A 12,332-nucleotide genomic window follows, 5' to 3' on the forward strand; every position below is an offset into this window, starting at 1 on the left:
TGTTTCCTCCGACACATTCGTGTGGCTGGCTTCCGCTTTAAGCTGGCGGGTGTTAAGGAGCACAGTTTGTCGGGTCATGTTTCGGAGGACACATGACCCGACCTTCGCCTCCCGAGCCCGCTGGGGAGTTGCAGCGATGAGACAAGATTGAAATTTGGGAGAAAAAGGGGGTAAAAAAATAAATGAACAGTAGCTGGTTTCAACCATGCATTAGTAACTTCAAGTGGCTAAGTTTAGTCATATTATGAACGGTTATTTACAGTTGCTAATGAAAGATGACAAGGTTTCCTTTCTTCTCTCTCTCTCTCTGGGAATTCAAATTAGAATGGCTGAAAAGCCAGCAGAAGGGAAATTCAATACTCAAGCTGTAAAGCCACCAAGGGTGGTAGTGGTACAGTATATTTACATTTTAGTCATTTAGCAGACGCTCTTATCCAGAGCGACTTACAGTAGTGAATGCATACATTTCATTTCATGCATTTTTTTTTTTTTGTACTGGCCCACCATGGGAATCGAACCCACAACCCTGGCATTGCAAACACCATGCTCTACCAACTGAGCCACTGCACTGCAGGCTTAGTAGGAACATGAATGAATGAATGAATGAATGAATGAATGAATGTGATAAACTACCATCCTGTAGCTACACACTGGTTATAACATCAAGGTACTAACCATTGGTTACAACTGGAAGAGATGTCATTTTGTCTCACCTTACATACATCCGCCTGCATTCAATCTAGTCATAATGAGATTCTTACGGTGTTCCATATGGGCAAGAATCATCACACACTGAGACTTTATCACCCAATTAAATATACATTTCCTCTGTGCTGACTGCCTGCATGGCAAGACTGCATGTATCACACACACCAGCATGCTCCCACAGACTAGGGTAAAGGAGGAAATTGGCCTGTGGTTAAGGACGGACAACATATGACATGGCAAACCCGCTAATTAACGTCAGATCATCAATCTCAGACCAATAAAAGTATTATGATTCTATATTGGCTTTCCTGTTTTGCAAATTATCCTTGTCGAGGCTATGTCCCAAGTCCCATCTGTAAAGAACATCATGTGTCTAACTCTGTATACCTTCTCTTACCAATGAGAATATGTTTCCATTCCATATCTGCGGACTACCCAGCCATGAAGTACACAGCTGACTGGTAAGGGCTGGATAGGAGCAGGGGCCACTCCCTCCTTTTAAAAGCCAATATTTCTTAACTGTGGTCGGTCTCGGCATGCTGACGATACCAGAACCTTAAGCCCTTCGGATGTGAGTGGGCCAACACACATTTTAAAGACCTTCCCAAATGCAATAACAATGTAATCTTCAACACATACAGTAGAACCATGTCATTATACTGCACAGTGTGTATCCAGACTATCCACTGCCCAAGCCACTGCAGACACCATCCATTAAAAACTTCACAACAAAGGTATGTGAGTATATAAACCTCCAAATAATTCATCTCTAAAAAATATAATTACAATCTCACTCCAACAGGCAACATTTGGTAGAGGAACCATTTCCATGGCAGACTGCCTTAACCTGCTTATTCAAGGAGCAATCGTGGAGTGAAATTAATTATTCCTTTCACAGCACAATACAGCAAGGCCCTGCTATGAGTGAGTTAAGTTGAAAGACATTGGGCATCCAAGTGGATCAAATAATGCATTTTGACCACAACTAAGCATACGTGAAACCATTTTATCCTGAATTTGAATTTACACAGTGTCCGGTGCCTTTAGATTTGGCTGTTTTCACATCTCATTTCCCACTCTCCTAAGGTTACACAAAGCGGCTATAAAGTGCTGATTGAGACCCATCCTGGGCTCCACAAAGAGGCTGCTCCCCCTTGTGGTGGCCAGCACTCCCTTCACCAGGTTGACTGAGCGGACATAGACCTAACACTACACAGTGAAAACTCGAACTCATAAGACAAGCTGGAAACAATACTGTGCCAAATATATTAGGACGGACAGAAATACAAAGATAACAAAGCTCTCTCTCTCTGTATTCACAAAGGGCATGACACAAAGGGTTTAAGCTAAGACTCCAGCAGGTTTGCGCGGTGTGATCTCACCACCAGCCAGACTCCGTGTGATCACAGTTAACCCCAGGCAGCCAGCGGTGAGAGAGAATCCTATCTTCTTGGCTCACGGTAAAGTGATACCCTTTGAGGTGTGGCTGCAGCCACAGGATATCCTCTGATGTTGGGAAATCCCTCTATCCCAGGCAGGGAGCCGCTCCCCACCCTGCCTGCGCCCTGCCTGCGCCCTGCCTGCGCCCTGCCTGCGCCCTGCCTGCGCCCTGCCTGCGCCCTGCCTGCGCCCTGCCTGTGAGCTACCCTAGCGTCAGGGCTAATCAGTGCTTAAGGCATCTGTAATGAGAAGCCCGCCACCACTGTCTGCCAGCCTAGCCCCACGCCGACGTCAGCCCTGAGCCCACACTCACTCTTGATGACTGGTAATCACCCGGCATCTCTCCACAAACCACTGGGATACTAACAGCAGCACTCCCATTAACCAGTAGACTGGGGTGGGAGCAGGAGGGAAGTGTTTAAATGGAGACTGACTGTTGAGTAGACTATAACCTCTTGTTTCATCTCCATGCAACACTGAAAACCGACCAACTAGGGTTCGAACCCGGGTCTTCCGCCCACCACAACTGTTTTAGCGAGCTGAGCTAAAGCCTAGGCATTAACACTGGAGAATGTAGAGAAGCAGCACAGTGAATCTATTGCAGGCTATGAATGAATCTGCTTTATGGCATTGTATTAGGTAAATTACCACTCTCTTAATAACGAGGCTGAAAACTATAGGTGGACATGACCTTTGGTAGCTTGAACTGAGGGCAGGGTACATGAAGCTGTCGCAGAAATAGTGATTGGTGATTCACCATAGCTGTGGGTAGGATTCCTGTATATGCCGCAGCATGTGAACTAAATAAAAACAAAGTCGGTTTTAGTCAGTTTAAGACTTGCATTGAACGCAGTTAACAAAACCACAAATTGCCTTTATATGGGCCAAAAGTAGCGTATAAATGAACGGAGTTCGCTTGTTTAACAACATCTTGCTGAAACTCCTTAACAGGAACCCTTCAGTCGGGGTTAACTAAGTGAACAATCTCACTCTTTCCCTTCCTTCTTGAAAATACCACCCAACAAAGAATATTCCCTCAAGGTACAATTTGGTCAAAGCCAAAGAATGAAACTGCAGCAAACTTCCCCAATAGTAAGCCTAATGATACTGGGATGTGAGTGAGAGGCAGCACCTGCCACAACAGGCTGAACAGGGGAAAGTAAATGAGTGCTCACATTCTTGTGGCAAAGGATGACAATTTGAGCGGGTGCTTGACTACGCTAGGAATCCTGCCCCGCCCTCTGCCGCTGCAGACTGCGGGCAACAGAGACGGTGTTTATGTTACACTTACACTCCACCACACTCTGGAAATTGGGTATGCAACATCGACCATCTATATTGAGTAAATCAGTACCCAGGAAGAGGGCCGGAGGATGTGCTGTCCTCGTGCTCATGGCAGATATTTATTTGAACAAGAGTGTGTTAGTATGTATACTTCACTCAATGTCAGCCAGCCCAGGGCTGCGTGTGTGTGTGTGTGTGTGTGTGTGTGTGTGTGTGTGTGTGTGTGTGTGTGTGTGTGTGTGTGTGTGTGTGTGTGTGTGTGTGTGTGTGTGTGTTGCACAGTGTCAATGGTGTCTGGTTTCTAGCTTAGCTTTGGGGAAGTAGCAGTAAGATGTTGCGTGTATCTATGTCACCTGGGCCGGGTCTCTCTGTTTGTCTCATGATCTCTGGCTTAAAGTGTTCAATCATCCACTGACAATCATCTCCATCATCCTCAGGACATAAGTCTGGACTTGTATCCTCATACCAGATGACCCTTTGCACTTCCAAGGCCACAGATCAGATTGATTAGAAGGAATTGGAAAGCTCTACCTGAATAAGTAGATATGCTTTAAACGGAGTGAGCGTTTTGCGCTTCTTAATTGTATGCAACTGGCTAGTTACTGAGGGCCATTGGTGGTGTTGCTGGATGGTTATGATCTACCACTATCACTCTATGCCTCTGAGAGAGAGAGAGAGAGAGAGAGAGACAGAGAGAGAGAGACAATGGGGTTTCCATGACACCGGGCTGCTGAACCATATATAATTTTCACGCATCAAGACAGCATAGCAGTCCAGGTCCTTCAGTCAAAACTAGAATGGGTCTGAACACCACAGTAAAAACACTAAGTAATGACAGTTACCCTAAAATGAAGAGGTGACATATGTTTATTATCTGCAATAACATGCCGGATTTACGGTGATAATAATTTCCTCTAGTACCTGTCAGGGGACTTAACCTTTTGAGAAGTGACACATTAGGACTAAATGGACACCCCTATTATTTCAAACAACTTCTGGCAACTTAAACCACGAACGTTATCCAAAAAGTCATTATTTCCAAACAGAACTATTCCTTCCACCCTAGTCCGCTTTGTCCAGTCCTCCCTAATTGATTGGTTTCCTTACATGAGATCTAAAAGATCCAATTCAGCTGCCCCGGAGGCCTAACAAACCAGTTTACAACTTCATAATGTCCACAACAGGTCCTGGGGGGCCCGTCCCCGTGTTCCCCCACTGGTTCACAGCTAAATGATGTCCTTATCACCTAATACCCCTGGAACTACTGCTGGTGTCATCACTCACTCTCATCACTCTACAGTTAAAACAGCCACAATATTTCAGTGCTGCCAGTCGTTCCAATGTGTTTGGGTGCATGACTCACCTCAACTTCATAACAAGTATTGTTTGCAACACAAAGGGGTATCGATTACTGCCGTCGTCAACATTGTCTGCCTACCGCAGACAGAATGTGAGAACGATATATCTGTGTTCATTGGTAGAATAAAGGATCCATAAAAAAGTATCAAGATTCGGACTGAACTCTCTCGTAGTTGCTGTGAGATTGCAGGTGCCCACTGAAAACAGAACACAACCTGGGACAGAGCCTTCTGTTATAGCATATCCAAGCTATAACATGCCTGCTGTAGGCTACTTGTATACTTCACACAAGAGCTTTGAAGGTCCTGTTGATATTGCATTGATTTGAGCTATCCTTAGGGTTCATTGACAGGTTAATAGTCTTCAGAAGAAGTCTGAAGGATAATGAATGAAATTTGTCAGAAAGGACAAAGGCTGCCAGCAACCTCGGTATATTGAGGTGCAGGCTACACCTTAAAAAAAACAACAAGGCATTGCGTGGGAATAACGTTTTTAAGTGCTCATTAAATTTTAAAAAATACTGTCCTTGACATGAGATTATCTCATAAGATTTGGAAATGAACTATACATTCAGGACACATTATTTATTGTGTTTTAAACTGTTTTTAAACTTAGTGGGTGTGTGAACCCAACACCAGAATTCTCTCTATCCCGATGTTTATGCTGGATGGGGAATTTTCTCTTCAAGCTGAAGAGACGTTTCATCCACCGGTTGAGCTGCATTTCTTTATTGTTACCAGCTGTTGCGACTGAAGCCTACACTCACCTTTCGCTCCGTGTCTGTTTTCAGAGCCGACTTACAATAGTATTACAAGTGTTTCGACAAAATATTCACACAGATTTCTGCTACCAGTCATTTAAATATGCCTGGTATCAATGTCTGAGTAATGAGCATACCTGTATCTCTAGCTTTCGGGATCACCTTTCTGTTAAACAACACTTAGGGCCTGAATGGGTTGTCAAAACTAGTCTCGAGGAACCCCTCTGAAAAGGGTCTTCGAGGAACCCCAGTGTGAAGGTTCAAATCTGAACCTTTTTGTGATGGGTGAGATTCAATTTGGAACTTTTTTAATAATATATTGTAGATGTGGCAGCTTATCAGAAGATTGGAGCCATGGCTTATTTGAGGCGTGGCTTTTCAGACAGTTATTTTTGGCCACCCGTTAGAGTGAATGTCATTCCTGTTCACTATGTTAAGTTTGTGCACTGCAAATTTAAATGTTCCTTGAATATTAACGCATATGACATATTCTAATATAATATTAACAATGTTGATTACATGTAGTAATAAAGCATTAACCATTCCAACTGGGGGATTTGCATAGGAACTCATACACCTCTGTAAGCAGCAAGTTGAAGCTACAAAAGTGTCAGAGTTCATCATTAACATGTAATGACAATACAACAGAACAGGAATGACATTTAATGGGTGGCCAAAATAGATCTATCTAAAAGCCACACCGCTACTAAGGCAAACCTCCAGTCCAGGGTTCCTCCAGGAACACCCTTTGACACATTGAAACATTGAAGGTTCCTCCAAGAACCCCTCAACTAATGGAAGATGCAAATATGAACCACTGACGACATGTTGTTCCTTACGGAACTCCAGGTGTTCCTTGAGGATCTCCAGGGTTCCTCCAGCCACCACTAATTCTAAGTGTGTTTGAGAACCCCCAACCCCTCCCTATCCCTTTAAAAATCTGCTTCGGTATACACTTTGGGTAGCCTGAGCTATTACACTGGTCAGTTAAATCAACCATTTCAACGCGACGGTATCATCTCACGTCAACCTGCTCTCACCGCCGGTTGTGACAGCCTACTGCGCTACACAGGTGCTGTTGAACTGACAGTTCTATGCAACAACGTTGCAGATACTTGAAACAAATCACATTGTAGCTACAAGGACACCAGTATCTGATTAATTTGCACCGCATTTGATTTTAGAGGAAACATCAACAGTGATGAATGTAAGTTTCATTGGATACTTATTATTTGCTGCCATATTTAGGACTACGCGATACGAAAGTAGAAACATTTCAATGAACGGTAGGCTAATATGAGTAACGTAATTTATCCGGTCTATTAAAGTTGATCTAAGAGCGCATGACATATCTCGGAACAAACTCAAATCAATGACAGTGTCATGAACATGTGGATGGATCCAGTGCCTACCCGAAGTACGCTGTGGTCGGTCCGGGCAAGTTGAAAAGGTACACTATAACTGTGAACGATAACCATCCCAGGAGTAGGTGTCCATCCAGCATTTTGCTGCGGCTCCAAGGCAGATCATTTCGTTTCTCCTGAGTAGCTGTGTAAAATCCCTTGTTGTACGTTCGGCACTTCTTATACAGAGAGGAATTTTGCGCTCCTCCCATTAGCAGAGAGCAAGTCTGAGTGAGGGAGAGAGAGAGAAGGAGTGGGTAACAGAGAGATAAAGAGAAAGAGCGAGAGAGAGAGCACTTGCTTTGTGGAGCTGATTGTTAGAGATTATAATTATACATTATGTTCAATATTCAATATTTTACATTATGAAATCAATGATATTGTCAAATGTTTCCAAATGTGCGCAGGCACGTGTACACACAACCACAGCCTTACTTTACAGACTGACAATAGACCTTTTAATTTAAAAGTATTTGTTATAACCCAACAATATTATTTTTATGGAGTAATTTCCTTGCATACAGACAGTAGGCCTAATGAACTTTGTGGAACTGGGTGAACTTGTCAGGAGCATGTTTAGGACCTTTGAAGTATAAGCTAGTGAAGTCAACAACACCTGATTTTGACATTCATGAGCTGTCCCTCTGTGTTGGAAGGTGTCCAGTAGTCGTTGTGCAGCATGCTAACTGAGGTCAGCTGAGCAGAGGTGTCAGTCTGCTATATCCTTCGTTTTTACTGCCAATTGGTCAATGACATGTCATTTCTGGAATGGCAAGCTAGCCTTTAGGGGCTAGGGGTTGTGCAATAGTTGCATGTAGCCTAGCCTACACTACTAAATGGCTTGGCTTGGAAAAGTTTATGCATTACCTATTTTTCACTGAATCATCACTTCTATTGCTACAGTATTCTGTGTAGCAGTGACTACACTGACTATACCAAACATGAGATGAGATGCCCCCCTCCAATGATTTACACGGTTGTGTCAAGTTTGCTGGATGTCCTTTGGGTGGTGGACCATTCTTGATACACACAGGAAACTGCTGAGCGTGATAAACCCAGCAGCGTTGCAGATCTTAGAACAAACCGAAGCACCCGGTACCTACTACCATGCCCCATTCAAAGGCACTTCAATATTTTGTCTTTTTCATTCACCCTCTGAATGGAACACATACACAATCCACGTCTCAATTGTCTCACGGCTTGAAAATCCTTCTTTAACCTGTCTCCTCCCCTTCATCTACTCTGATTGAAGTGGATTTAACAAGTGACATCAATAAGGGAACATAGGTGATCATCTGGATTCACCTGGTCAGTCTGTCATGGAAAGAGCAGGTGTTCTTAATGTTTTGTATTCTCAGTTGGCACTATATGCTCATTCAAAATGTGTTCTGGTGCTGGGAAAATCTGTCAAAAAGACATTATGGACGAATATAATCCCCCATGTTGCTCTGCTCCCAAAAGTGCATGTATTGTCTACACGGAGAGAAACACTGTTTAGATCAACTGCAGAAGCCTGCAGCTGGCCTGCATATGTATAGCGAAAACATAATATATCACAGACAGTATAACCTTTATTCATTCTTTTTGGTTAAATATTCTCCACCTACATCAAAGATCAGCTTATGTGCCTATAGCATTTGTGGAATATCCTTTTCAGTGTTATTTCTCACAAGAGAAGAAAACTTAACTAAGTTTGAACTGAACTAGGTACAAACTGAACTAAGTACGGTTCATTTGTAGTTCGCAACTGCATGTGCAAAGCATATTTCTTTAGGCTAATATTTCGCAAGAGCAGAAGATGGAACCTTTTATTAGTAATCAGAAATTCATACTCAAAGCCATAAATCAATAGGATTTTGGCAAGCATGCTTAGGAAAAGATTGTCTATGCTCGTTCTGGTACTTCTATTCCGATCTATAGTATTCGGTTGCATAATAGAAACTTTCGTGGTCATAATTTTACACACATAATCAATACATTGGATGATTTTCAGACGCATTACGATCGTCGTTTTGTTTTTAACAGTAACCTGCTGCCTGACATCTTGTGCGCCCACACTTTAATCTATGAAGCAAGGAGTAAAAGATAGATATGGATCTGGGCTTGGGAAGGATCCAGCTTTCTTCTCCTAGCCTGCACTTGGGGAAAACTCATGCCAGAACCAGGGATGAAGTCTATTCATCCCCCAAATTAAACAATACATCCCCATTCATCCCAAAGATCACAGTAACATTTCACACCTGTACCAGGAACAGCCAAGCTTCTGCCAAGTTTCTGTTTACCGAATGGCCAGTTCTGCTAGATAGACAGCATCACAAATAGGGGGTAAGAGTGAATGAGAAATGAGTCCAAGGAAGTGTTGTGCTTGGTATGATTACATACAGGTGTCCATTTGCATCCCACTTTCGTCCGTCAGTTCAGTTCTGAATCTGCGCCCCAGTAAGCGAGAGGTCCCCGGTCTGCTTCTTATTAACACCTTGTTTAAAGGAGATCAGCTGGAGGGTTTGTCGGCTACAGTACATGACAAGAATGAACAGTAATCCTGGCAGGCATTACCCACTGGTCCTGCATGTCTGGTGAGTGGGGTAATTGATTCCCACACCCTGCTTAAGTTAAATGCTCGCCGTTCTCATTACACCAGGCTGAGAAACCAGGAAAACAGTCCTTCTCTGGTGTGTTTGTGTGTGTCAGTACTTTTCCCTTAAACTTGTTGCAACTACTCTACCCTACTCCTCTGTTCTTTACTCCTCTTGACTTTAATCTCGCTCTCGCTCTCGCTCTCTCTCTCTCTCTCTCTCTCTCTCTCTCTCTCTCTCTCTCTCTCTCTCTCTCACACTCACACTCACACCTCTGATATGGCGGATATGATGCCTGACTGAATTTTTTCATCAATTTGTTATGCCTTTTGCATTGAGGAACATGAATAATATAAATGATTTTGTACGTCGAAATATCAAATATCACGTGAAAGGTATCCGTAACTTAATGTGGGTGTAGCTTTTGTCTTTTCTTGTGAAAAAGCCAACCTGGTCTCAACTCATAGTGTGACTACAATACTCAGACAGGATTAGGAGTTAGCCTGCAGTGTTGCATTTCTTTGCAATTACAATGAGTTTCCTCTGGGCATTGAGGTTAGGAGCACTTCTGAGCACAGACTATTCCAATGAGCTGGAATGTGCTGTAGGATGTTGATGAAGTTCGAGGTATTTCTTTCAGCAACAGGCTAAACCTAAACCCAATGGCCAATGTTTGCATGGCCCCAGATATCTTAACATGTGTAGACTATCTGCACCTTTTTCAGACACAACTGATGCCCACAGTGACACCCTCAACAGTTTGTCCTTTGTCAGTCCTTTGACTGAAACAGTGAGCTCAGGACACGGCAGAGAAGTTCTAACGTAGGGTTCTAGTACTTCCAGTCTCTTGCGTATTAGCCTTGCTCTGACCTTGTCTTGATACCGTATCGTCCAATCCGGCTCTGCTACCACCACCACCAACCTCCTCTCTTGCACTCACCACCCCTACTCTGCCCGGCCAGCCCACGAGATCTTTTCCATGCCCCAGACATAATTTGTGGCTTGGGATGTAGGCTGACGGTGCGTCTGCGCTCACTGCTGTTTCAGGCGTCCGGTTGTTCGGGTCGCACCATGTGCACTGTGCAGTTCTCAGGACCAGCCAGCCAGTCACTCTTCCTTCGGAACCGGATAAGTAACTGTTGTTTTTGAAACGGCAATACATGCACTGTCAATCCCTGGATTGTTTTGATTGTGTCCCTGGGTACACTCTAAATGACATAACTCATCCACTTACCCAACACTGCTAACTGGGGAGGAGTGAGGTAACTATGTGGGGGGAGGGGAGATACCCTCATCAACTCTGTTAATTACACATTATTTAACCACAGACCTGCAGACTTGATTGAATATCATAACAAATACTGTAATCAATCTAGGGGGCCTGGATTTGGAGTAGTGTAACCAGGCAACAGGTATTTAGTTCTGTTGTAAATTAGTGACATCACCAGGATCTCCCACATGCAACTTCACCTCATCATCTGAACTCCCCAATGATGTACTTATTCACAGTGCAGGTTTCTGGCATGTATAACATAATGAAGTAAAGGTAAAAAGGAAATCTTACAATAACAAATACATTAATTAACGTCAGAGCTGTAGCTCACTATACATGTAGTATAGAGATTATGCAGAGGTCTTTGTTGATATTTTTCAAAATGGGACAGTACTGTATAATCTGTACACTAATTAAATCACATTTATTTTATAAAGCCCTTTTTACATCAGCAGTTGTCACAAAGTGCTTATATACAGTACTAGTCAAAAGTTTGGACACACCTACTCATTCAAGGGTTTTTCTTATTTTTTTACTATTTTCTACATTGTAGAATAATAGTGAAGACATCAAAACTATGAAATAACACATATGGAATCACGTAGTAACCAAAAAAGTGTTAAACAAATCAAAATATATTTTGTATTTGATATTCCTCAAAGTAGCCAAACTTTGCCTTGATGACAGCTTTGCACACACTTGGCATTCTCTCAGCCGGCTTCACCTGGAATGTTTTTCCAACAGTATTGAAGGAGTTCCCACATATGCTGAGCACTTGTTGGCTGCTTTTCCTTCACTCTGTGGTCCAACTCATCCCAAATCATCTCAATTGGGTTGAGGTTGGGTGATTGTGGAGGCCAGGTCATCTGATGCAGCACCCTATCACTCTCCTTCTTGGTCAAATAGCCTTTACACAGCCTGGAGGTGTCTTTTGGGTCATTATCCTGTTGAAAAACAAATGATAGTCCCACTAAGCGCAAACCAGATGGGATGGCGTATCACTGCAGAATGCTGTGGTAGCCATGCTGGTTAAGTGTACCTTGAATTCTAAATAAATCACAGACAGTGTCACCAGCGAAGCACCCCCACACCATCACACCTCCTCCTCCATGTTTCACGGTGGGAACCACATATACAGAGATCATCCATTCACCTACTCTACATCTCACAAAGACATGGCGGTTGGAACCAAAAATCTTCAGTTTGGACTCTTCAGATCAAAGGACAGATTTCCACTGGTCTAATGTCCATTGCTCGTGTTTCTTGGCCCAAGCAAGTCTCTTCTTCTTATTGGTGTCCTTTAGTAGTGTTTTTTTGCAGCAATTCGACCATAAAGGCCTGATTCACGCACTCCTCTGAACAGTTGATGTTGAGGTGTGTCTGTTACTTGAACTCTGTGAAGCATTTATTTTGGCATCAATTTCTGAGGCTGGAAACTCTAATGAACTTATCCTCTGCAACAGAGGTAACTCTGGGTCTTCATTTCCTGTGGCGGTCCTCATGAGAACCAGTTTCATCATAGCGCTTGA

The 12,332-nt window shown here is 43.2% G+C and overlaps 1 protein-coding gene across 1 annotated transcript in view; it reads right to left on the reverse strand.

Moving 5' to 3' along the window:
- The window catches only part of LOC115169581 (protein Wnt-9a-like), a 30,893-nt gene extending 23,705 nt beyond the window's left edge, over nucleotides 1–7,188 (reverse strand). The window contains exon 1 of the mRNA XM_029725323.1: nucleotides 6,964–7,188. Within this exon, the coding sequence (XP_029581183.1) occupies nucleotides 6,964–7,166 (203 nt within the window). The 5' untranslated portion in view covers nucleotides 7,167–7,188. The remainder of the gene's footprint in view (nucleotides 1–6,963) is intronic.
- Between the last annotated feature and the right edge of the window lie 5,144 nt (nucleotides 7,189–12,332).

Source organism: Salmo trutta, chromosome 31 (genome assembly GCF_901001165.1).
Source record: "Salmo trutta chromosome 31, fSalTru1.1, whole genome shotgun sequence".
In the NCBI taxonomy this organism is placed as follows: domain Eukaryota; kingdom Metazoa; phylum Chordata; class Actinopteri; order Salmoniformes; family Salmonidae; genus Salmo; species Salmo trutta.